Here is a 27,150-nt window from a genome sequence, read left to right as displayed (position 1 = left end):
TCTTCAGGCAGGAATACTGCAGTGGGTTGCCATGCCCTTCTCCAGGGGATCTTCCCGACCCAGGGATCAAACCTGAGTCTCCTGCACTGCAGGCAGATTCTTTACCATCTGAGCAATAGGGAAATCCCAGGAGACTCATAGGGAGGAAATACGGTTGGAGGTAGAAGTCCCAGACTAGGGCGTTTGGAAGGTCTGGTTGTTATGGTTGTTTACTCGCTAAGTCATGTCTGACTCTTTGCGACCCCATGGACTATATCCCCACCAGGCTCGTCTGTCCAGGGATTCTCGAGGCAAGAATACTGGAGTGGGTTGTCGAGCCCTCCTCCAGGGCATCTTCCCGACCCAGGGATGGAAGCTGCATCTTCTGCACTGGCAGGCGGATTCTTCCACTGAGCCACCAGGGAAGCCCCTTGGAGGGCCTAAGTGAACCTGAACTAGGGCAAGGCTGAGGAACCAGCCATCAGACCAAGCTCACAGCAGAAGAAATCAATTGAGATACACAAGCACTGGGGTTCGGGCAGTTTGGGGTGCCAGCAGCTAACTGCCTGTTGGTTTAGGACGGCTAGACCACACACACATTTAGCAAAGTCTGGCTCCCAAAATTCACAAGAGACATTTGCATGCATTCTTGGCTCCAGTGAGGCTCGTGGACTTATATTTAAAACAAAAGCATTAGCATCTCTCACTCCCCAAATGTGTGGCTCGCCCAGCAATGACAACGTATGTAAGAAGAGAGCCTTCTTTCACTAATCGCTAGGTGTTCCTCTCTGTCACCAGTGCAGTGTGGTCCGACTGCAGGACCCAAGTGGCAGCTGGAAACACACTACTGCACAGCCAGCAGCCAAGGAGGGTATTGGGTTTGTTCTGTTTATTCTGGGCTCCGTGGGAAGGGATGACATTCATGAGTTCCTACCTATTCGTCAAAGGAAACTGTAGTAATCACCATAATAATGACAGATGGCATTGCCTAAGTGTTCCAGGCCCTTTATACCGGATATTTCTAAGCCACACAACAGCACCATGAGATGGGTGCTCCTATTCCCAATCACGGATGAAGGAACCCGATGGCAAGGACTCTCCCAAGACCACCAGCTGGTAAATGGCAGAGCCCATCCCAGGCCACCTGCCTGCCCAGGGCCAGGGTCGCCGGTCGAGCTGGGATTCCAGCTTGCGTGGGCCGGACTGCTCGGCAGGGAGAGCCAGGGAGCAGGCGTCCCCTCCCCCACCTGCTCAGCTCTGGCTGTCATCTTTCTGTTCTCTCCGGAACTAGCGCGACAACTGCCCTGGTTGAAACTCACTCGTAGTGGGAGGGCTTTATTGGAAGGAGGCTGGGATGAAAAGACAACTGAGATGAAAGGACAGCCAGCCAGTGGGAAGTCCCCTCCAGCTTTCCTCTTGGAAGCCTCACTTTCAGTAACTTACAAGCCTGACCTGTGTCCACAGCCTCCCCTAACTGTCGTGCCACAACGGCATCTAAGTTGACAGAATGACCATCGTAAACAGCTGACTTTCCCAGGGTAATTTCATGATTAACACAGTTTGTAAAGAGACAAATTGAGGACATATACCATAAATAATATCCAGTGTGTTATGTATCTCTTACAGAATAACAAGTGAACGACAATGGAAGCAGCAAGTAATTGTACCAGGGTTCCTACTGATATAAACGACAGAGAAAGTAGATTCCAGGGAACACATAATGCTAAAAAATTATCACACTAAGATGAATTTCTGGTGTTAACGGCACAAGCCCGGAGAACATTTTGTGGGGTTTAGACAAACATTTTGTAGGTTTCTGGCTCTGATTTGGAAACGTATGAAAATCTCAGAAGAGTTCAAAAAGGAAAGAAAATTTGTCACATTTCTAACCAACATATTGAATCAAGTGAATTAAACTATGATTCTCAAACTGCTCATGTAACAGAGCAGGCTCACATGCATCTTAAATAGGGGTCCGATTCCAACCCTAAACGCTGTGAACACCCCGTCCCTCCCTAGCTGTGCCCTGCTATCCACCTGTAATCCGCGAACAGGAACGAAGCTACATGCTCCTTCCTAAACACACGCGGGAGCTTTTGTGGCTAAATTACTCCATACATAAAAGTCTATCTCCCTGCGTCGCTCTGGTTATTTTTACCATGCTGCTCTTGATTGGCACTTACTGCTGAAAAGTAACAGTTTTCTCATTCTAAAGAAAACCTTGCCTCGGCTGTAGACAGAAACCAAAGGGCCACCGTACGGATAATGATCCAAAGTTAAAGCAAAGGTAATTAACATTCCAGGACTTCTGCCGGTGTGGTCCCTCACAGAGGATGCCATCGGAGCGGGCGAAGGCGAATGAACGCGGGCTCTCACATGCCATCTATTGAGTCAGGCAACTTTGACATGAGAACGCAGATGACAAGACCCAGCTCATTCTGCATCAGCTCCATCAGTTCCCTCTGCTAGCAGTTGCTTTTGACAAGCGGCAGGGCGGGGGGCGGGGGGTGGGGGCGGGCAGGGGGTAGGGTTGGGGGGCGCGGAAGAACTTTGAAAGATCTCTATTACCTTTTCTCCTACTTGGGCCTCGAGCTCTTTTAACGTCCGACAGCCATTCATTTCATTCTCACCTCCCCTTAAAGACAACAATTAAAAACCTCTTGTTAGCATGTTTTCACTGAATTAACGTTTACATAGGACATACAGAGATGAAAATGATAAGAATTTCTACACTGCATATTTTTAAATGCAAGGTGTTTCTTATGTACTACCGTTTGCCAGAAGTGTGAACTCAGGCAAGTTACTTAGCTTCTCCAGGCCTGGGGCCCCTCTTCTGTAAAATGAAATACAACATCGACACCTCCCAGGGCGGTGCAGGGACTGTAATTATGGCCTGCACTCCATGAGGCCTCACTCCATGGGTTAGCAGACATCCCGATTTACAGAGGAGGCTGGGCGGGCCGAAGGTCACGATGGGGAAGTGGAGGCCCAGTCTTCAGAAGCGGGTGGCCTGGCCTTGCCGCCCCCTCCCCACCCTGGGCTGCGGCATTGCGTTCTGACCCTGCAGGCTCCCATTCGCGCCGCATTGCACGCTGAGCCTTGCCAAAAAGGGCTGAGCCTGGCTGGACGTCTGTAACCAGCCACTTGGCTCCATCTGCTCGTATTAACTCTGATTTTGCATCCTCTGTCCACCCACAGACTGCTTCAGACTCCCTTTGGAATCAACCGTGGGGCTAGGATGGGGACAAAGAACAGCAGATGCCACTTCACAGTATTTATCCAGTGCCTCCTGCACCCAGGTCTGGACACCATGTCAAGCAGAACACTATTTCCAGTCTTGAAAAAGCTTAATGCCAGTGACGGTGACAGACAGGAAATAAGCAAGCAGATAAGCAATGTTCAGTTCAGTTCAGTTGCTCAGTTATGTCTGACTCTGCAACCCCATGGACTGCAGCACGCCAGGCCTCCCTGTCCATCACCAACACCCGGAGTTTACCCAAACTCAGGTCCATCGAGTCAGTGATGCCATCCAACCAACTCATCCTCTGTCGTCCCCTTCTCCTCCTGCCCTCAATCTTTCCCAGCATCAGGGTCTTTTCAAATGAGTCAGCTCTTCGCATCAGGTGGTCAAAGTATTGCAGCTTCAGCTTCAACATCAGTCCTTCCAATGAATATTCAGGACTGATTTCCTTCCAGATGGACTAGCTGGATCTCCTTGCAGTCCAAGGGACTCTCAACAGTCTTGTGCAACACCACAGTTCAAAAGCATAAATTCTTCGGCACTCAGCTTTCTTTATAGTCCAACTCTCACATCTATACATGACTACTGGAAAAACCATAGCCTTGACTAGACAGACCTTTGTTGGTAAGTTGATGTAATAAGAAGTGCTGTGAAGACAATAAAGGCAGGCGGTGGGGGCGGGGTGGGGGAGAGACAGGGTAAGAAGGAAAGGCCCGTCTCCTGGACGGGGTGGACAATGGGGCATTGGGATAGAGACCCACACATTGAGGAGCCAGGAGCCACTCTCTCGGAGGAACAGCTCTCTGAGCAAAGCAAAGGGAGCACGCAGCGGCAGGAAGCCCAGAGGTGGCAGGAGTCTGGCACATCCCAGGGCTGGCACTGCGGGGGCTGGGGGACCAGAGCCCACTGAGCAGGGCCGAGGAACACAGGGTGAGCTCAGAGATGGAGGCGGGCACCAGCCCGGCGGTGCGGGGGTCCCTGAGGAGGAACCTGGACTTCACAGTGGGATGAGGGGAAGACACTGGAGCGCTTTAAAGGGGAATTAACTTCATTTTACATAGAACGGAATGGGCTGTGTAAGGAGCTGAGTGCTGGACCCAAGCTAAAGATGAAACCAGGAATCCAGCCTTACAATTCTCCATTAAAAGTCATATATTTAATACTGTTCTCATTAGGTATTGAAGAGATACAAAATACTACAGGTAGCATATGCTTAAGATTTAAGGAGTAAAAGGTAGACAAACCTGCGTACCCCCCATCAGCTGCCCCAGGGGCCCGGGGAGGCTGCCCGCCTCAACCTCAGCCTCCTCCCTCTTCCTTCTGCCTCTGCATTTGGTCAAGGCAGTTCCTCTGCCACCCCAGACTCCATCTCTGTCTCCTTCAAGCAAGCCCCATCTATTACCTGATACTAACTCAGTGACTCCAGCTTTCTTTAGATTGGTATTTCTTGGAATGGTATGTCTTTTTAAATCTCTTCACTTTCAACCTTCCTATAAACTTATGTTTAGGTTTTTCTTTTCGTGGACTTTACATGTAAATGGAATATTTATTATAATTACTGATATTTTCAAGATTTCCATTTGTCCTGCTGCTTCTGATTCTTCTTGCCTTCTTTTGGGTTGATCTAATTTTTTCATTCAGTTTTTGTACTTGTTTTTTTTTTTTTTTTTTTGAGTTTGGGAGTTACACAGTCCATTTTTAATCTTGTAGCAATTGCTCTGGAAATGACAACCAGCATACTTGTCAAAGGGCCCCTCTTCAGATGGTAAAGAATCCACCTGCAATGCAGGAGATGCAGGTTTGATCCCGGGGTCAGGAAGATCCTCTGGAAAAGGGAATGGGAACCCATTCTAGTATTCTTGCCTGGAGCATCCCAGGGAGAGAGGAGCCTGGCAGGTACAGTCCATGGGGTAGCAAAGAGTCGGACACGACGGAGCAACTGAACCGAACCGCTTTCTTTAGATCAACAGTCCTAGGAAGGCAGTGATGGTCTTCCAACACATCATAGTTATTCATCCATTTGAAAGTCACTTTTGAACTTCCCTGGTGGTGCAGTGGATAGGAATCTGCCTGCCAATGGCGAGGACACAGGTTTGATTCCTGGTCCAGGAAGACTCCACATGCCACAGGGCAGCTAAGCCCGTGGCGCCACACTGCTGAGTCCGAAAGGCACAGCTACTGAAGCCTGTGGGCCCAGAGCCCGTGCTTGGCGACAGGGATGCCACCGTGGTGAGAAGCCCGCGCACTGCAACGAAGACCCAGCTAGCCAGATAGAAGTGAATCGATAGATTATTTTTGAAAAGTCACTTTTGTGTAAGTGTTGCCCTTTGGCTTCTTCTTTTTTTAATCTTTTTTTTTTTTTTTGGCCACATCACACCACGCAGCATCTTAGGTCCTCAACCAGAGTATCAAACTCTGGGCCCCTGCAGCAGAAGACCAGAGTCTCAACCACGGCACCACCAGGGAAGTCCCCGTTTTACTGCTTTTCGGATCTTTTGGTCCTTGGGGTTCTGCCCCCACCTCTCTTTTAAATCTTGTTGGAGACTTGGCTTCTTGGATCCACAGGACAGCCCCTTCCATTGGTGGGCCGGGCCGGGCCGTGGTCTCTTTGTTACTCCCGTCCTTTCTCTCGCTGCTCTCTTTGTAAGAGCTCCAGTTACACGTTCTGTGTCTGTGCTACATTCTGCCTAATATTTTCTGACCGATCTTTCAGTTCACTTATTTCTTTGGCTGCATCTCATCTGTTTATTAAATTCACTGCTTTAAATTGTTACTATGAGATGTAACCTTGACCCAGAAAAGTATGTACAGCACATATGCATAGTTTGCTTACAATTGAGGCAAACACCTGTTTAACAACTTCTCAAAGTAAGAATGAGAGCTGGGGCTTCCCCGGTGGCTCAGAGGTAAAGAATCTGCCTGCCAATGCAGAAGAAGCGAGTCTGAGCCCTGCTCCAGGAAGATGCTACATGCTGCGAAGCAACTAAGCCTGTGCGCCACAACTACTGAGCCTATGCTCCGGAGCCTGGGAGCCGCAACTACTGAGCCCATGTGCCCAAGACCTGGGCTCCACAACAAGAGAAGCCCGCACATCACAGCTACAGAGTAGCCCCCTTTGATGCAACTAGAAAAAAGCTCATGAAGCAACAAAGACCCAGCACAGCCAAAAATAGATAAATAAATAAAATTTTTTTAAAAAGATAATTTTTAAAGAATTAGAGCCAAACACAAAGAAGCCCCATCTACCCTTTTCCAGTTTAAATATTTTCTCTCCTCCTCGTAGTAACCACTCTCCTAGCACTTAGGATATCATTTACTTTTCAGTTCAGTTACTCAGTCATGTTCAACTCTTTGCAATCCCATGAACTGCGGCACACCAGGCTTACTTGTCCATCACCAGCTCCTGGAGCTTGCTCAAACTCATGTCCATTGAGTCGGTGATGCCATCCAACCATCTCATCCTCTGTTGTCCCCTTCTCCTCCTGCCTTCAATCTTTCCCAGCATCAGGGTCTTTTCCAGGAATCAGTTCTTTGCATCCAGTGGCCAAAGCATTGGAGTTTCAGCCTCAGCATCACTTCTTCCAGTGAATATTTAAGACTGATTTCCTTTAGGATGGACTGGTTGGATCTCCTTGCAGTCCAAGGGACTCTCAAGAGTCTTCTCCAACACCACAGTTCAAAAGGATCAATTCTTCAGCACTCAGCTTTCCTTATGTCTAACTCTCACATCCATACATTACTACTGGAAAAACTATAGCTTTGACTAGACGGACTTTTGTTGGCAAAGTAATGTCTCTGCTTTTTAATATACTGTCTAGGTTGGTCATAACTTCCAAAGAGTAAGTATCTTTTAATATCATGGCTTTAGTCACCATCTGCAGCGATTTTGGAGCCCCCCCAAACAAAGTCTGCCACTGTTTCTACTGTTTTCCCATCTATTTGCCATGAAGTGATGGACCAGATGCTGTGATCTTAGTTTTCTGAATGTTGAGCTTTAAACCAACTTTTTCACTCTCTTCTTTCACTTTCATCAAGAGGCTCTTTAGTTCTTCACTTTCTGCCATAAGGGTGGTGTCATCTGCATATCTGAGGTTATTGATATTTCTCCCAGCAATCTTGATTCCAGCTTGTGCTTCATCCAGCCCAGCATTTCACATGATGTACTCTGCATATAAGTTAAATAAGCAAAGTGATAATATACAGCCTTGACATACTTTTATCTTCATTTACATTTATCTTTTATCTTCTTATAATTTTACCACCTAGGTATGTATCCTTAAACAAAACAGTTCAGTTTGTCTGGTTTTGAACTTCACATGTGAACAGAAGTATTTGTTCATTTCTTCCTCCTTCACTCAGTGTTACGTCCACGAGAGTCATTCAGGCTGTTGACTATAGGTGTCGTTTGTTGGTTGTCATTGGGCTTCCCCTTGTGGCTCAGCTGGTAAAGAATCGGCCTGCAACGGGGGAGACCTGGGTTTGATCCGTGGGTTCGGAAGATCCCCTGGAGAAGGAAAAGGCTACCCACTCCAGTATTCAGGCCTAGGTCTATAAATGGGTCACAAAGAGTCAGACACAACGAGCAACTTTTCACTTCACTTCACTTCAGTTGGTGTTTTGCAACCTCTTATTCAACAAATATATACTAAGCTCCTGTGTTGTTGCATTTAGTCACTGAGTCATTTCCAACTGTTTTGCCACCCCATGGACTGTAGCGCGCCAGGCTCCTCTGTTCATGGGAATTCCCAGGCTGTAGGGAACAAGGTATAAAGAAGGTTGAGAAGTGCTTGCAAACGAGACTCTCAACCAGGGCTGAACATTCTTGCAAACGAGATGTTCTGCCCAGTGTAGAGAACAAGGTATAAGGAAGGTTGAGAAGTGCTTGCAAACGAGACTCTCAACCAGGGCTGAACATTCTTGCAAACGAGATGTTCAGCTAAAAATCTTCTGTTTGTTCCCGTGGGAAAAGAACATTTCTTGCACACAAGGATGTTTCTCTGATTCCTCAAAAGGAACAGACTCAGGGACAAAATGGATTCTAAGTTGATAAGGAAGTTCCCCAAAACAAAGTCTTAGCTGCAGTAAATAAGTCAAGGTAAAGGTTATCTCGCCCTGCGCCTGCACACTGTATAGTCTCTGAATCATAGTGCTTGGCAACTTGCCCTGTAGGTTGTTGTGCAAGGGATATAAAATAAAGCAGCTGTAAGAAGCAAGTGTTAAAATATAAAGATTCAAACCACTCTGCAGTGTTGGTGTTTCATTCCGTCGCCAGCACAGGCAAGAATACCAGAGTGGGTTCCATTTCCTACTCCACGGAGTCTTCCCAACCCAGGGATCGAACCCGTGCCTCCTGTGTCTCCTGCATTGGCAGGGAGATTCTTTACCACTGAGCCACCTGGGAAGCACATTAAGCACCTGATCTGTGCCAAGCACTCTCCTAGGGACTTGGAAAACATCAATAAGTCATATGGATCAAGTTGCCTGCCCTTGTGGAGCTCACGTTCTATGTTGAGAAAGTCCCACTTGTGTGTTAGCCTCCAGGGTGTGGGTGGAGTGACCTACAGACTTATCTGGTGGAAGCACTGCAGACACTGGGAACCACCAGTCAAAAGTGCTAAGATGGAAGCAAAAAGAAGGCCATCAGTTTGGGAACACAATGAACAAGAGCAGAGCAGCAGAGTCCCATCAGGGAGGCCAGCCAGATCACAGAGAGCCTTGCAGTTTCCGTGGGATCACCTGCCTTTCGCTGGTAGCATATCTTCTAGCGTTTCCCTAGTCGAAATCTGCAGGAGATGAACCATCTCAGTTTTTGTCTGAAATGTCGTTATTTAATCCTCAGGCTTTTTTTTTTATGTTTCTTGCTGTCTTTAATCTTCAGAAATTCAAAGATGCTGTCCAAACCCTTGAAAGTGAGAGTGCTACTTGCTCAGTCATGTCCGACTCTTTGCGACCCCATGGACTGCAGCCCGCCAGGCTCTTCTGTCCATAGGACTCTCCAGCCAAGAATACTGGAGTGGGTTGCCATGCCCTCCCCAGGGGATCTTCCCGACCCAGAGATGGAACCTGCACCTCCTGTGTCTCCTGGTTTGGCAGGCAGGTTCCTTACCACTGAGCCACCTGGGAAGGATATTCCAATGCGAAGGCTGCTTCGTTTTCCTACAAGTCAGTGTGAAGAGAGTTTACGAGATGGAGGTGAAAGGTAACCTTGAACATCACAGGCAAAGGTGCCAGATGTGGATCCCTTTTCCAAACAGTCTGATTCCAGTGGGTGAGCAGAGACCATGGCAAGAGGAGGAAAGGCAGCCAGGGGTTCCCACAGAAACAGCTCTCATTCTTATTCTTACAAATATAGCTGAAAAAAAAAATCTAGGAAGGCAAGTATTTAGCTCAGCACACTGCAGAGCTTCTCCCACAGTCTCATGCCTTTCGTTGTCACTGTTGAGACATCAGTGTCAGTCTAATTGTTACTCCCCGGGAGTCAACCCCATTTTTCTTCTCACTGCCTTAAATATTTTCTCTTTGATTTTAATGTTCTACAGTTTCACTGTGATATGTCTAGATAGGCATCCCTTTTTATCTATCTGGCTCGAGATTCTAAACCATTACCTTTTCAAATATAGCCCCTGTCCCACTCCTTCTCTTACATATCTGGAAATCCAACAAGAAGTATCACTGGGCCTTCTCTTCCCACCTCCCATGTTCTTATTCCCGTCCGCCATGTTTTGTGTCTCTGTTTCTGTGCTGCATCCTGGATACCACCTTCAGACCCATTTTCCACTCCACTGATGCTCTTTTCAGCTGTGCTGAATCCACTATTTTCACCCATCCACTAAAATTTTATTCTACAGTAGCTGTTATCTTTCGGTACTAGCAGTTCCATTTTGTACTTCTTCAAATCTTTATTTTTGTTGCCTCTTGTTATGCATTCATGTATTGAATCCATTCTTTCATTTCTTTAAAGATATTAAAACACTGGTTTTAGATTCTGTATCTGATAGGTCCAACATTGCAAGTGTTTGGAGATCTGATTCTACTGGATATGATTTCCATTTGTTTGCGGTCCTCATTCTTTGTCTCTTCATATGTCTTCAAGGTTTTCTGTGTGACACTTTATCTGTGGTTTTCTTTAAGGGCTATATTGTAGACGTATCCCTCCCTTGAAGGGCACACCCAGTCCAGGACCAGTTTTAAGTAAATTCCTAGCCTGAGACTTTTCAGACCACACAGGTAGCATTATCTTAGGTACAGATCTTCATTAACATTGACTTGTGATCACAATCTTTCCTCTGCTCACCCAATGCCAGTGTTGGAATTGGTAGGTCTCTGTGATGCAGATCTATATTTTGGTAATTATCCTTACAGGACGGTATAGGGGTCCCCACTGTACATGTACTGGTCTTCTCTTTGGTTTTTCCACCTTGGATACACCCTGGAGGCTTTGTCTCTTATCCCTTTCACTCCAAAGACCCAACAAAACTGAAACACCAATTCACCAAGATTTGGCCAAGACTTCATGGCAAAAACTGTCTTTATATAAAACTTCTCTAGATTCCAGTTCTTCCCACATGCTTAGCCTCTAAGAATTACTTCCTCTTTCCAGCTCAGTAATGCATTAAAATATTTTACCTTTAATCTACCATTTTAGTTGTTTTCAGTGGAAGTGTTGTTCATGGAGGTAGCCTACCATAGTACTAGAAACAGAATTTTCTATTCACTCTAATTGAAAGTGAAAGTGAAGTCGTTCAGTCGTGTCCGACTCTTAGCGACCCCATGGACTGCCGCCCACCAGGCTCCTCCATCCATGGGATTTTCCAGGCAATAGTACTGGAGTGGATTGCCATTTCCTTCTCCAATTCACTCGAATACATGGCCTTAAACAATAAGATCATGGCATCCAGTCCCATCATTTCATGACAAATAGATAGGGAAACAGTGGCTGACTTTATTTTTCTGGGCTCCAAAATCACTGCAGATGGTGACTGCAGCCATGAAATTAAAAGACGCTTACTCCTTGGAAGGAAAGTTATGACCAACCTAGACAGCATATTAAAAAACAGAGACATTACTTTGCCAACAAAGGTCCATCTAGTCAGGGCTATGGTTTTTCCAGTGGTCATGTATGGATGTGAGAGTTGGACCATAAAGAAAGCTGAGGGCAGAAGAATTGATGCTTTTGAACTGTGGTGTTGGAGAAGACTCTTGAGAGTCCACTGGAGTGCAAGGAGATCCAACCAGTCCATCCTAAAGGAAATCAGTCCTGGGTGTTCATTGGAAGGACTGATGTTGAAGCTGAAACTCCAATACTTTGGCTACCTCATGAGAAGAGTTGACTCATTTGAAAAACCCTGATACTGGGAAAGATTGAGGGCAGGAGGAGAAGGGGACAACAGAGGATAGATGGTTGGATGGCATCACCGGCTCAATGGACGTGGGTTTGGGTGGACTCTGGGAGTTGGTGATAGACAGGGAGGCCTGGCGTGCTCTGGTTCATGGGGTCGCAAAGAGTCGGACATGACTGAGCGACTAAAATGAACTGAACTGAAATAAAGAGAATTTAGCTTCATGAGTAAGCCGGAAATCTTTCTAATTTACTTTAAATAGTCAGTCTTTTGTGTTTAAGAAAGTAACATATGATACTTTCATCTCAAATTATTAGACTGAGGTTTCACAGTTGAACAAAAACAAAAAAGAACTCTCCTGCTTTTAGTTTTTTCCAACTGTTGAACTTTCTCAGCAAAGAATATTCAAATTATATTACTTATCTCCCAAATGGGGATGGTTTCATTAGGTCAAGAGTATGAATATGCCTATGAAATAACCAGTTGTTCTTCTGAATGAGTCTGGAAGTTATCCTAGCCCATCACTTACAGAGAGCATCAGTAGATCACAAGTCCCAGATCCCAGAGCAGATAATACTTTGTCATTCTTGGTGGAGCTGCTGCACTGATTTTTTTTTTTTTTAAGTGTTAGTGGCTCAGTCGTGTCTGGCTCTTTGTGACCCCGGGGACTGTTGCCTGCCAAGCTCCTCTGTCCATGGGGTTCTCCAGGCAAGGATACTGGAGTGGGTTGCCATTTCCTTCTCCAGGTGATCTTCCCGACCCAGGGATCGAATCCAGGTCTCCTGCATCGCAGGCGAACTCTTTCACCATCAGAGCCACCAGGGAAGGATACAAGTTACCATCTTAGCCATTTTTACTGTACAGCTCGCTCAGTTGGTAAAGAATCCGCCTGTGATGCAGGAGACCCCAGTTTGATTCCTGGGTTGGGAAGATCCACTGGAGAAGGGATAGGCTACCGTCTCCAGTATTCTTGGGCTTCACTTGTGGCTCAGCTGGTAAAGAATCCGCCTGCAATGCCAGAGACCTAAGTTCAATCCCTGGGTTGGGAAGATCCCCTAGAGAAGGGAAAGGCTACCCACTCCAGTATTCGGGCCTGGTGTATTCCATGGACTGTATAGTCTATGGGGTCACAAAGAGTTGGACACGAGTGAGCGACTTTCACTTTCACTTTACTTTCAGTAATGTGACTATATCCATACTTCGACGCAAGGGATCTCTGGGACTTGCTTACCTCGCAAAACAGAAGCTGTACCCAGTAATCAGCAATCCCTCTTCCCTCTCTGCATGGCTGCACTAATTCTCACAACTCAGCTACATCCAAGATGGCTGCGATCATGAAAGTCACAATACCAGAATGTGCTAATATTTCAGAACCAAGTTTAATTCTCTTAGAATTGTTTACACAATTCCTGAGAAAATGAAGCTCCCTTATTTAGAGTCAGAATAATCTGAGTCAGTAATTTTTCTACTATAAAACAATATTTTCTACACCGCACACTAGAATCAAAGAACTTTACAGCTGACAGAGACAGTAAAGTTCAGGCTTCAGCACTCTCGTTTTGCAGATAAGGCAAACGAGCCCCATGCTCAGGCTACAGCTATGAGGCCCTCATACAAAGACTTTCTAAAAATTTTTCATTTCTAGCTACAAAAATATGATCACTAGCCAATGAAAGACACTAAAATGCATGGAAAAACAAGTTTAAACTGTGGCATCTTAATACTCTTACTTCAAAGTTTAAATTCCTATTTCCAAGGAACTCCCTGGTGGTCCAGGGTTAGGATGTGCTGCTTTCAACGCCAGGGTCCACGTTCAATCCCTGGTTGGGGAACTAAGATCCCACAAGCCTTGCAATGTGGTGGAAAAAAAAAAAATTCCTTATTTCCAAATATGAAAGGCATCACATATGAAATATGTTGTGCTGGGTGCGCTCAGTTGTATCTGACTCTTTGTGACCCCATGGACTGTAGCCCTCCAGGCTCCTCCGTCCATGAGATTTCCCAGGCAAGAATACCAGAGTGGGCTGCCATTTCCTTCTCCAAGGGATCTTCCAGACACAGAGATCAAACCTGAGTTCCCCGAATCGCCTGCATTGGCAGGCAGGTTCTTTACCACTAGCACCACTTGTGAATCATGTTGGTCTGGTTTTAATTTGCTGTGTTTCCACTTTGAATACAGTATTATTTCTCTTATCCTGAAACATATCCCATTTAGACATCAGAATCTTCTCTAAGTAAACTTTTTGCCTGAGGATTGTATCTGTTGACATGGTTAGCTCTAATGTGCTTGTGTCCTATCTCACATCACTTCAAGTTTCACACTTTCATACAAGGGAAGGAAAAAAAAAAACTTACCTCTTTATAACATTGATACTCAGGTCAATTCCTCCAAATCTGGACAGGAATACAAGGTACGGAACGGCCCCAGAACTGGTGAGGGGGACCTACACCCGAACAAGAAGAATGGCAGCTCGTTAGCGAGTTCAGGGCCAAGCCGTGGGCAGCACAGCAGGCTTCACTGAGCGAGGCGGGCGCTCCAGGAACGCCGAGCCCAGGCGTCTGAGTCGGCAGGCGCCCTCAGCAAACCTAGCACGAGCAGCAGACACACCAGAATGCCAGTCTGTGCTCAACTAAAGCCACCGAGCCCTCTACAGAATTAGCTAATCCACTCCAGCACTCTTGCCTGGAAAATCCCATGGATGGAGGAGCCTGATAGGCTACAGTCCATGGGGTCGCAAAGAGTCGGACACGACTGAGCGACTTCACTCACTCACTAGGCCCATCTAACCAGGAAAGACTGAGGGCAGGAGGAGGAGGGGACGACAGAGGAGGAGATGGTTAGATGGCATCACCGACTCGATGGACACGAGTCTGAGCAAACTTGGAGAGACAGTGAAGGACAGGGAAGTCTGGTGTGCTGTAGTCCATGGGGTCAAAGAGAGTGAGATACAACTGAGCGACTGAACAACAACAGGTCTTTCTAAAGGATAAAGCAGGGGCCTCCCTGGTGGTCCAGTGGCTAAGACTCCTCGCCCCCAGTACAGAGGGCTTAGGTTCCGTCCCTGGTCAGGGAACTAGATCCCACATGCCTCAACTAAGACCCAGCTCAGCCAAATAAATAAATGTCTTTTAAAAAGATAAAGTAACAGTAGTAGAAATATATTCTAATATATTTTACATATGTATTAATATATCTATGTGTGTGTGTATAAATATATATATAGATTTCCCAAGAGTCTGAGGCCACAGCACAATTTACTCTCTGAGTATCATGTACCCTTTCTATACAGTCATATGCTTTTAAGGTAGAAAAAAAGTTATTTTTAAATCTAAAATTCTACAAAGGACATCATTGGGCCAGGTGGGTTAATACGGACTCTAGATTAAATAAAAGTATTACTACCTCACTGTTAACCAAAGTTGTAAGTGTGCTGTGATTAGGTAAGAGAACAGTTCTTATTCTTGAGGAAATACACACTGAAGCATTTAGAAGTAAAGGACCAATAATAGGACTTCCCTCGTGGTCCAGTGGCTAAGAATCTGCTTGCCAACGCAGGGGACACAGGTTCGAGCCCTGGGCCAGGAAGATTCCACGTTCTGTGGGGCATCTAAGCTCATGTGTCAGAGCTGCTGAAGCCTGTGCTCTCGAGCCCGAGAGCCACAACTACGGAAGCCCAGAGCCCAGAGCCCGGGCTCTGCAGCAAGAGAAGCCACCGCAATGAGAAGCCTTCACACCGCAACGAAGAGCGGCCCCTGCTCAGAGCAACGAGAGAAAGCCCGTGCGTAGCAATGAGGACCCAGCACAGCCAAAAAACAAAGAAAGTACTGTTAGTATAAGCAATTTCCTCTTAAATGGTTCAGAAGAAATTACATACACATTATTTGTGTATTTCAAATATATATAGCTTACATATGTGCAGAGGGAATGAAAGATTACAGGAGAAGTAAATGAGGTTAAATGTTCACAGTCAACAAATCTGGGCAAGGGTAAATGGCCATTATTTGTACCTTACTTTCCTTTACAAACTTGCTGGAGGCTTGAAATTACTTTTAAATAAAAAGCCAATTTAAAAAAATGAAAAAATTATTTCCCAGAAAGCATGTGAAACTAAAATTAAAATAAACACACAATCAATATAAATATATTTTTTAAGCTTCATGCAAATACACAAGTACAATCTCCCATACAGCTGAACGGCTCCTGAGCCCATACAACCAAGTTTGATATTTACTCAGCCCTTAAAATTCCAGCCTCAAAGCCTAGCACAGTTACCTCGGTCTTCCCCAAAGGACACATTTCCTTTTACTGTTTAAAACATGTGTAACTAGGCATGGGACCGGGGGGAGAGTGGCTCACAGGGTGAGCCTCTGCAAAGCCTTTTCCTGGAAAGGACACCAGGACTCTGACTTCTGATAGGGTGGTTTTCAGTAGATACAACTTGGATAGGTTCCCTAGTCCCACAGAAGATGGGCAAGGACAGATTAAATGTGCAGTTTCCCAGACTAGATGCCCTCCTGGTCTTAGCAGTGATAAGAGTCAACGTGGAAGGGAAGAAGCTGACATTGAAGGAGCTCATACTTTGTAAATGGGCACAGGCACCGCTCTTGGTTTTAACTCATCCAGCCCCAAACCACCTTCTAAGGAAGCTGAAACCTTCCACATTTCACAGAGCAGAGGAATGACCTCCCTGCACAGCACTGCCATGGACTCAGAAATCTGTGACTCCAGAGCCCAAGCTCATTTCACTACACTAACCACCCTGTTGGCAAAAAAAAAAAAAAAAAGTCCATCAACTGTTGAGGTTTTTGTCACATTTCATATTGCTACTTATACGTGCGTGCTAAGTTGCTTCAGTCATGTCCAATTCTTTCCAACCCCATGGACTGTAGCCCGCCAGGCTCCCCTGTCCATGGGATTCTCCAGGCAAGAATACTGCTGTGGGTTGCCATGCCCTCCTCTTCCAGGGGATCTTCCCAACCCAAGGGTTGAACCCACTCCCTTACATCTCATTGGCAGGCGGGTTCTTTACCACTAGCACCACCTGGGAAAATCAGTGCTACTTGTGAAGTGAAGTGAAAGTCGCTCAGTCATGTCCTGACTCTTTGCGACCCCATGGGCTGCAGCCTACTAGGCTCCTCTGTCCATGGAATTCTCCAGGCAAGAACACAGTTACCACCTGTGATCTGATGCAAATTTTAAGGTGGCAGATATATTTTTGCAATGCCTAGTTTCCAAACTAAGCTCAAGGATCCAGTCTAAAAGGAAAGGCTCGGCTAAGGATTCACTTCTCTGGGATCTGCGATTCTGGCAAAAATGTCTTGAGACTCAAAACCATCCACTGAAGAATCACTGGAAGCAAATTCTTAGACCGCAGCTGGCGAAGCACAGTTTGTGAATCCACGTCCAGCATGTTGATGAGAACCTTCCAAGGCTCCTCTTTCCTTGGGACAATCACCAAGACCAGCATAGAACTTTGCTTTCCTTCTCCAGCATCTAGTAACTGGTGCAACTTCTTTTAAAATGTTTAACTTATATTGATATCCAGAGACTGAGACACATTTTTTTAAAAATTCATATCACTATTAATGAAACTAAGGAACAGGGTAGCTAACAAACAACGCCTCGTCTATCATCACCCTGACATTCAAACATTCTTGAGATAAAATTACAGCTAAAATAAATTCACTAAAACTGGAAAATTCTCCTCTAATTTTTAATGCATTTTCTACATTTTTATTTACTTTATTTTTGGCTGTACTGGGTCTTCATTGCTGGTCGGGCTTTTCTCTAGTTGTAGGAAGCGGGGGCTACTCTCAAGTTGTGGCGAGCAGGCTTCTCATGGAAGTAGCTTCTTGTTGTGGAGCACAGGCTCTAGGGCGAGAAGGCTTCAGTAGTAGAGCGGCTCCCAGGCTCTAGGGCATAGGCTTAGCAGTTGTGCACGGGCTTAGATGCTCCACAGCGTGTGGGATCTTCCCAGATCAGGGATTGAACCCGTGTCTCCTGCATTGGCAGGTGGATTCTTTACCACTGGGCCACCAGAGAAGCCCCTTCTTTTCTAATTTTAAGGGTGAGATTTCTATGAACTATTTTACCAGTTTTATACATTGCCAGTTAGGCTTATATTGACTATTGAAAAAGAAAGTTGGGTGTCACCACGTGGATTAGTCATTAAAAGACCTAGAAAAGTCACACACCCTGTGAAGTCCAGGGATTAGCGAGACAAGCTCTGTCCTGCTTTCCCAGTGAACCTGGCCTCCTGTGAAGGCACTGCACTCCATTCTCCTGGGTTTATGCATGGGTCACAAGAGCTCAAGGTTCTAGAAACACATGCTGATTGTAAGACAGACCACAGGAACCTGTTATGGAAAGGCTCTGAAGGTCTACAGTTCTCAGTGACTTCTTTTTGAAACAGATGTCGCTTTAAAAAAAAACAGATACACACTTCCCATTTTCTGTGCTGTTCCTCTTCCTGCATAGCTGATTAGCTTGGGAGGCTGTCAGAATTTTAAATTAACATTAGATCATGAATATAGGGAGACATTAGCAGGAAATAATATTTTCACTTTCCATTTGGTATAAAGAAAAGATCAGTTTAATCAAGCTTGTGATGGAACTGATGCAATGTTCGTGAGGACAAATGTTCTTTAAAAGCAAGAGAACATTACCACGCGACACAGCACTTCCACTCCTGGGTGTGCCCAAGGGAAGGGAAGACATATGTCCACATAGAAACTTGCACGTCAAAGTCCCAGCAGCACTGCTCACAGAAGCCAAAACACGGAGACAACCCAAAGGCCCAGCACCCGATGGCAAAGAAGCTGCTTCGTCTCCATGCAGCGAAGTACTATTCGGTCATAGCAAGGAGCGAAGTACCAATTCATGCTGCAGCGTGTATGTCTAGCAGAGCTAAACATTACGCTGAGTGAAAGAAGTCACACACAAAAGACCATATACTCCATTATTCCTTTTTATGAAATAGCCAGACTACACAAGCTATTAAGACATAGAGTAGATGAATGGTTGTCAGGGATTAGGGGAAGGGGAAGTGCAGAGTAACTGCTAATGAATACAAAAGTTTCTTTTAGGGATGATGAAATGTTCTGGAATTAGATAGTGCTGATTGTGAATCACTCTGTGAACATATTAAAAACCTCAAGGGTTTCCCTGGTGGCTCAGTGGGAAAGAATCTGCTGCCAGGACAGGAGTCACTGGTTCAATCCCTGGTCCAGGAAGATTCCACAAGCCTCACAGCAACTAAACCTGTGCAACACAATGATTGAACGTATGCTCTAGAGCCTGGGGACTGCAGCTACTGAGCCCACCAGCCACAACTCCCGAAGTCCAAGTGCCCCAAAGCCCGTGCTCTGAAACAAGAGAAGCCGCCGCAGTGAGAAGCCCACGCACCGCAGCCAGGGAGTGGCCCCTGCTCCCCACAGCCGGAGAAGAGCCTTCCAGCAGTGAAGACCAGCACAGGCAGCCAATCAATAAACAGAGTCACTGGGGAAACCCCACAGACCCGCCCGCCGTTAAATGCTGAATGTTGTGATATGTAAACCATATCTTAGTAAAGCTCTCATTTAAAATGTGGGTATAATAAATAGTGACAGGTGAAAGAATCAATATATATTATTTGTGAGATTCTGGAAGTGAATAAAGGGGAAACATTTTTTAAAAGAAGAGGAGGAAAGCTCTTCACCTTCCTTCCCCTTCCCTTCTTCCCTGTCTGTCCCTCACAAGTCAGTCCTGCAGTCATTAGACGGGGCAGAGACACATGGGGTCTGCCATGTTGGGGAGCCCTGGTCCAGAGCCACGGAGTGCACCCACACGGCGGGCAGAGGGCAGCCACTTAGGTGTGTGGGCGCTGGAGATGGGAGATGGGTGATGAGTCACATGCCAGCATATTCAAATAAGTGAAACAAGCGGGATCAGACCCTGGGTTGGGAAGATCCCCTGGAGGAGGAAATGGCAACCCACTCCAGTGCGCTCGCCTGATCTATCCCATGGATGGGGGAGACTGGCAGCTGCAGTCCATGGGGTCGCAGAGTCGGGCCTGACTGACTGAACCCACATGCACGCACATGTGTGTATATGGATATGCATATGGAGTAGGCCCCAGGAGCTCTGCCCACACGCACGCACATGTGTGTATATGGATATGCATATGGAATAGGCCCCGGGAGCTCTGCCCACACGCACGCACATGTGTGTACATGGATGTGCATCTGAAATAGGCCCCTGGAGCTCTGCCCACTTAGAGGGCCTGGAGCAGTGGCATCCAGGAGTAATGAGCAGCCCTGCTGCCTAGATCCCAGATTCTGGATGCCTGTTTCCATTAAAAAGAACCAGAGCTCTTTGAAGAGATGGATGATTCCAGGACTGAGCACGGAAAGTACAGGTGAGCTTGTAATATCTTGCATCAGGAAGTCAGAAAGTGCTCAAAAAATGTTGGGGACATGTCAAAAGGACACAGAAATCAGCATGAAGGTGCTCTTGTGACTAAATTAGGGACAATTTAAATATCAAAATAAATCATGAAAGCAATGGATCATAACCCACTTATTAAACAGGAAATCTCAAGTCCCTGCAAATATGTAAACAATAAAGGATACATGAAGTCTGGTGAGGAATGACACATCTACACAGCTTCAAAGATTTCTCCTACACACTGCTTATTAATTACAAGGTGCACAAAGAACATTCCACTGGGGAAAAGAAAGGGGGATCTGATAGCTCCCACCTTAGCGGAGTGACCGCAGTGAACAGCAGCAGTAATGGGACAGGCGGAAGTCACCTGCAACCCGGCAAAAGGCCATGAGACAAGCACAGGTGGCTTCTGGGACGTCCCTGCCGAAGATGCAGGCCTCAGTCTAGCCACCGGAGACGCCCCAATCTAGCCATCTGACAAACTCAAGTTTGGGGACACATTACAAAATAACGGGTCTGCAGTCTTCAAAGTGTCACGGTCCTCAAAACCAAGGACAGACTGCGAGACGCGCAGATGAAAGGAGAGTTGCCAGATGTGCCGCACAACTGTGACCTGGGCCCGGGCTGAGTTGGTCGCTGTGACACACTGTTCCTGTCTCTACCATTTCGGTTCCACTGCGGGAATACGGAACAGGGCCGGTTTTAAGGAAACATGCAAGGAGATCCAACCAGTCCATCCGAAAGGAGATCAGTCCTGGGTGTTCATTGGAAGGACTGATGCTGAGGCTGAAACTCCAATACTTTGGCCACCTGATGTGAAGAGCTGACTCATTGGAAAAGACCCTGATGCTGGGAAAGATTGAAGGTGGGAGGAGAAGGGGACGACAGAGGATGAGATGGTTGGATGGCATCACCGACTCAATAGACATGAGCTTGGGTGAACTCCAGGAGTTGGTGATGGACAGGGAGGCCTGGCGTGCTGCAGTTCACGGGGTCGCAAAGAGTCGGACACGACTGAGTGACTGAACTGAACTGAACTGAACACTGAGATACTTGAGGTAATGAAGTAGCTTCTTTCTAAATGGCTTAGGAAAAACAGTTGTTCTTTGCACTATACTTCCAACTTGTCCCTGACTCTGGGACTGCTTTTTTAAAAACAAAGTGGCAGAAGTTGTGGCAGAGAAAGCTCTGAACAGACTAACCTCCCACAGTCAACTCCCGTAAACTCTGTGAAAATAACAAAAAGGAACTATCTAAAGGCTCAGGAGAGTGAAAGAAAGCAGGCAGGGTTGGGAGGAAAACCCTTTAAAACTTCAGAAGAAAGGACAAGTACAGAGTTTCCTGTTCTTAACGGCTTTGAACCTGAGCGGCCACAGTCAGTGACCAGCACAAAGCAGCTAAATCTGCCCCCACCCACCCCCACCAAACCCCCACTGTCTTTCTGGCCTGAAGAACCAACACACTGAACTCAAAGCAACCGCAGCCATTAGAAATGTGAGGGGCATCTGAAACAGGAGAGAGACAGAGGAGGAGCCCCACCTCCTGTGTACACACTCTGTCCTCGTTCCAGCTGATGCCTGAACCAGGCGTGTGAGGGCACACGTGAAGAGTCCCAGCTAAAGACTAAAGAGGTGGGAGTGAAAATTGATACAGCCCCTATGGAGAACAGTGTGAAGCATCCTTAAAAAACTAGGAATGAAACTACCACATGACCCAACAATTCTACTACTCGGCATAGACCCTGAGGAAATCATATTGAAAACGACACATGTGCCCCAGTGTTTACTGCAGCACTGTTTACAATAGCTAGGACACGGAAGCGGCCTAGATGTCTATCAGCAGATGAATGGAGAAAGAAGTTGGAGTACATATATACAGTGGAATATTACTTGGCCGTAAAAAAGGAATGCATTTGAATCAGTTTTAATGAGGTAGATGAACCTAGAGCCTATTACACGGAGTGAAATAAGTCAGAAAAAGAAAAACAAACATTACATATTAACACATATATATGGAATCTAGAAGGACGGTACCGATGAGCCTATCTGCAGGGCCGGAATGGAGATGCAGACATACAGAACAGACTTGCAGGTACAGCGGGGAAAGGAGAGGGTGGGATGAATGGAGAGAGTGGCATGGGGACACACACCACTGCACGTAGAGCAGACAGCTAATGGGAAGCCGCTGTCTAACAAAGGGAGCCCGACCCAGTGCTCTCTGGCAGCCTAGAGGGTGGGATGGGTGCAGGGGGGGAGGGAGGTTCGAGGGGGCGGGGACATATGTATACCTATGACTGACTCATGCTAATGTATGGCAAAACCAACATAATATTATAAAGAAACCATACTCCAATTAAAAATAATTAAAAAAAAAAAAGACAAAAGAGCTGAACCAAGATATGAATGACTGCCTGCTGCAGGCAAGACAGAATTGGGAAGCTGACTGCCTGCCAAAGTGAAGGCATTGAAAGTTGAAGGAGTCAGTATAACAGAATCCAGTGTCTCCAGGGCGCCACGCTGTGCAATCAACAGCCAGAGCCACATGTGACTCCAAGGCACACGGGTCGTGGCCAGGGCAACTGACGAAATGAGCGGTTACCTTTAATGTTAATTAATTTAAATTCTAAAATTAAGTCCGTTTGGGGAAAATTTTTATGTTTGGAATGACTAGGTGAAATTACTATTTCAACTGCAAATTTTTTTTCTTTTTTTTAATATAAATTTATTCATTTTAATTGGAGGTTAATTACTTTACAATATTGTGTTGGTTTTGCCATACATCAACATGAATCCACCACAGGTATACACATGTTCCCCATCCTGAACCCCCCTCCCTCCTCCCTCCCCATACCATCCCTCTGGGTCATCCCAGTGCACCAGCCCCAAGCATCCAGTATCATGCATCGAATCTGGACTGGTGATTAATTTCATATATGATATTATACATGTTTCAATGCCATTCTCCCAAATCATTCCACCCTCGCCCTCTCCCACAGAGTCCAAAAGACTGTTCTATGCATCTGTGTCTGTTTTGCTGTCTCGCATACAGGGTTATCATTACTATCTTTCTAAATTCCATATATATGCATTAGTATACTGTATTGGTGTTTTTCTTTCTGGCTTACTTTGTATAATCAGCTCCAGTTTCATCCACCTCATTAGAACTGATTCAAATGTATTCTTTTTAATGGCTGAGTAATACTTCATTGTGTATATGTACCACAGCTTTCTTATCTGTTCATCTGCTGATGAACATCAAGGTTGCTTCCATGTCCTGGCTATTATACACAGTGCTACGATTAACACTGGGGTACACATGTCTCTTTCAATCGCAAATTTTATGAAATCTCAATACAGGTTAAAAAAAAAAAAGGGTAGAGACATCACTTTGCTGACAAAGGTCTGTATAGTCAAAGCTATGGTCTTTCCAGTAGTCATGTATGGATGTGAGAGTTGGACCATAAAGAAGGCTGAGTATCAAAGAATTTCGAACAGTGGTGCTACAGAAGACTCTTGAGAGTCCTTTGGACTGCAAGAAGATCAAACTAGTCAATCCTAAAGGATTGATATTCAGGTTGATACCCTGAATATTCATTGGAAGGACTGACGTTGAAGCTCCAATACTTTGGCCACCTGATGCAAAGAGCTGACTCATTGGAAAAGACCCTGATGCTGGGAAAGATTGAGGGCAAGAAGAGAAGGGGGCGACAGAAGATGAGATGGTTGGACGGCATTACTAACTCAATGGACAAGAGTTTGAGGAAACTCCGGGAGACAGTAAAGGATAGGGAAGTGAGGCGTGCCGTAGTTCAGGAAGTCACAAAGAGTCGGACACGCCTGAGCGACTGAACAACAGTAATAAGATACAGGTAAAGTATTCCTAGTGGAAATGTGGTGTCTGAACTGAGGTCTGCTCTAAGTACACACCAGGCCTTGCAGACTTAGTACACAAAGAAGAATGTAAAATATTTTACCACCAATTTTGAATAGTGATTACATGTTGAAATGAGACATTTCGGTCAAACAAAAATATTATTAAAATTAATTCCACTTATTTCTTTTTATCTTTGTAATGTAGCTACCAGAAAATTTAAAATTACATATGTGCTTCTCATTATATTTCTATTGAAAACCATTAGTCTGGGATATAATTCAAATACACTCAACAGTGAAGGACCAATTATTTGTTTTCATACCTAATTCAAGATTCCACATTGCATTTAGTTACATTGAGCAGCTTCAGCTGCATGCAACAAATTCTGATAAATTCTCTTTTCATTTTTATTGTTACAATTATTTTCTAATTTTCCGTGTTATGGCTTCTTAGATATACCCATCATTTAAAAGTGGACATTTAATTTCCAAATACATGGGGTTTTTAAAGTATCTTTGATATTAATTTATCATTTTGGTATTAATTTCTTATGTAAATGCTTTCTTCTCTGCAATCACCCTCTGTATTTTTTCAGTCTTTTAACTTTATTGAGGCTTTCAATGGTTAAGTCAAAGATCTTTTGGTAAAGGACACATTGCCCTTGAAAATATGTGGGTTATTTTAAAATATCTTTTGATACTGATTTCTAACATAATTCCACAGTGATAAGGGGACAGTATGATTTCAAAACCTTTAGACCATGAAATGTTTGCACCTTGTTTTATGTCCCTGGTATATAGTCTATGGGAACTTGAATAGAATTTGTATCTTGCTATTATGTGAAAACTGTATAAATCTTAATTATGTTGAATTGGTTCATAGTGCTTTTCAGGTCTACTATCCCCTTCCACTTTTCTGTCTATTCATTATATTAATTTTTAAGAGCTTGATATAGAAACTCCAACTAAAATTTTTAACTTCTCTACTGAAAAAATAATTGTAATATATAGAACTATATGTAACTTTGTTCTGTATGTTCCAAATCTCCATTAAATGTGCTACTGTACTTTGATAATTAAAAAAATTAAAAAAAACATTTTTTTAAATGAAGGACCAGAGAAATGTGACCCTTCTCAAGAGAAAAAAATATCAAAACAGGCCAACCCTGAGATGAGAATCACCAGACAAGGACTTTTAAAAAGCTATTTTACATATGCTCAATGAGTTAAAAGAAATATGTTCATGATTGAAAGAAAATCAATAAATCTAAGCAGATAAATAGCAATTATAAAAAAGAACCAAATGGAAATTCTAGAACTGAAAAATACAATGTCTAAAGTTAAAAATTCACTGCTGTTTCTGCTGCTGCTGCTAAGTCACTTCAGTCGTGTCCGACTCTGTGTGATCCCATAGACGGCAGCCCACCAGGCTCCGCCATCCCTGGGATTCTCCAGGCAAGAACACTGGAGTGGGCTGCCATTTCCTTCTCCAATGCGTGAAAGTGAAGTCACTGAGTCGTGTCCAACTCTCAGCGACCCCATGGACTGCAGCCCACCAGGCTCCTCCATCCGTGGGATTTTCCAGGCAAGAGTACTGGAGTGGGGTGCCGTTGCCTTCTCCGAAAAATTCACTGAATAGACTTAATAACAGAATGAAGATGCTAAGAAAGAGTCAGTGAATTTGAAGATAGATCAATGGATATTATGCAGTCTGCAAAACAGACAGGAAACATATCTTTAAAAATGAACAGAGCTTCGTTGCCACACGTGCAGTCGTTTTTAGTTACGCTTGTGAACTTAGCTGTGACATGCGGGCGGGGTTGGTGGGCGGGTCTAGTTCCCTGACCAGGGAGTGAACCCGGCCCCCTGCATTGGGAGCATAGTCTTAGCCACTGGACCACCAGGGAAGGCCCCCAAATATTGTGTATATGGAAACCTTAAAAAAAAATAAAAGAGAATGACTGTAATAGTGCTACGTGCAAAATATGACCCAAGCACATGGTGATGGCCCCAAACCTGCCAGGACTTCACTGAACTGTGACAAATGAAACTCTGTGTGGGACAGCGCGGGGAAAGCCAGGCTAGGTCACGTGCCGTCATCTGCACCTCCCCGCCGCAGGCCGGGTGGCTCCGAGCCTCCTTCGCCCGATACCTGAGCCAGAACGTCCTGAAACTGCTCTCTCGTGAGAGGCAGCAGGAAGGCTGTGATGACCCTCCGCAGCTCACTCTTGGTCACTGTCAAGCTGCTAGCGGTGTCGAGCAGCTGAAAGGCTCTCTTCAGCTCATCTCCTCGCTCGGTAATTTTTTGAAATAAAATCCGTTTAACATCTAAGGACGACAGTATTGGATTTGCAACAGTTGTGGCTGTAAGAGAGAGAGAGAGAAAGAGACAGAGAGAGCTATTTACCAGACACGCTTAAGGCTACGATGATGAAAACTGTTTCACTGTGTAGTAGGACCCAGCAGACTTCTAAAACAGTATTTCTTCGACTATATCTAGGTTTACAAGCAGGTGACCTGCAATGGCAAATCTGCAGTCATTGTTCTCACCTTTGAAATTCACATGTCAATCAATATAGACAACAGCGGCAACATTAGAATGAAAGAAAAGGGCAAAGGTTCTTCCCTAGAAAGGACCTATGTCACTGGATATTGGAGTTAAAACCTAGTTAAGAATTAATGTCATCGCAAATAAAGGTTTTTCTTTCAAATTTATTTTTGATCGAAGCATTAGTTGATTTAAAATATTAGGTCAATTACTGCTGTACAGCCAAGTGACTCAGTTATATCCTTACATGCACACACATTCTTTTTTTTATATTCCCCTCCATTACGGTTTGCCACAGGATACTGAATATAGTCCCCTGTGCCACACAGTAGGACCTTGCTGTTTACCCATTCTATACATGCTAATTTGCGTCTGCAAACCCTAGCCTCCCTCTTCATCCCTCACCTGAGCTGCTCGGCAACCATCAGTTTGTTCTTTATGCCCATAATCCTGTTTCTGTTTCATAGATGGGTTCACTTGTGTTATGCTTTAGATTCCACGTATAAGTGATACATATTTGTCTTTCTCTGCCTGACTTACTTCACTTAGTATGATAATCTCCAGCTGCATCCATGTTGCTGCAGATGGAATTATTTCATTCCTTTTTACGGCTGAGTAGTACTCCATATATATATATACAGGACTTCCCTGGTGGCTCAGACGGTAAAGCATCTTGCTTACAGAGCGGGAGACCCGGTTCAATCCCTGGGTCTGGAAGATCCTCTGGAGAAGGAAACGGCAACCCG

General features: G+C 45.2%; 1 protein-coding gene across 1 annotated transcript in view; it reads right to left on the bottom strand.

Annotated features, from left to right (window-relative positions):
- The window catches only part of EFCAB6 (EF-hand calcium binding domain 6), a 255,607-nt gene that overhangs the window by 195,687 nt on the left and 32,770 nt on the right, over nt 1–27,150 (bottom strand). The window contains exons 4-6 of the mRNA XM_040233143.1: nt 26,009–26,220; nt 13,915–14,003; nt 2,548–2,614 (exon numbers count right to left, since the gene is read on the bottom strand). Of these exons, the coding sequence (XP_040089077.1) occupies nt 2,548–2,614; nt 13,915–14,003; nt 26,009–26,220 (368 nt within the window). The remainder of the gene's footprint in view (nt 1–2,547; nt 2,615–13,914; nt 14,004–26,008; nt 26,221–27,150) is intronic.

This window comes from Oryx dammah, unplaced genomic scaffold, assembly GCF_014754425.2.
Source record: "Oryx dammah isolate SB20612 unplaced genomic scaffold, SCBI_Odam_1.1 HiC_scaffold_29, whole genome shotgun sequence".
NCBI lineage: Eukaryota > Metazoa > Chordata > Mammalia > Artiodactyla > Bovidae > Oryx > Oryx dammah.
Note: the sequence above shows the minus strand (reverse complement) of the source record. Positions and strands in the feature narration are given on the sequence as shown.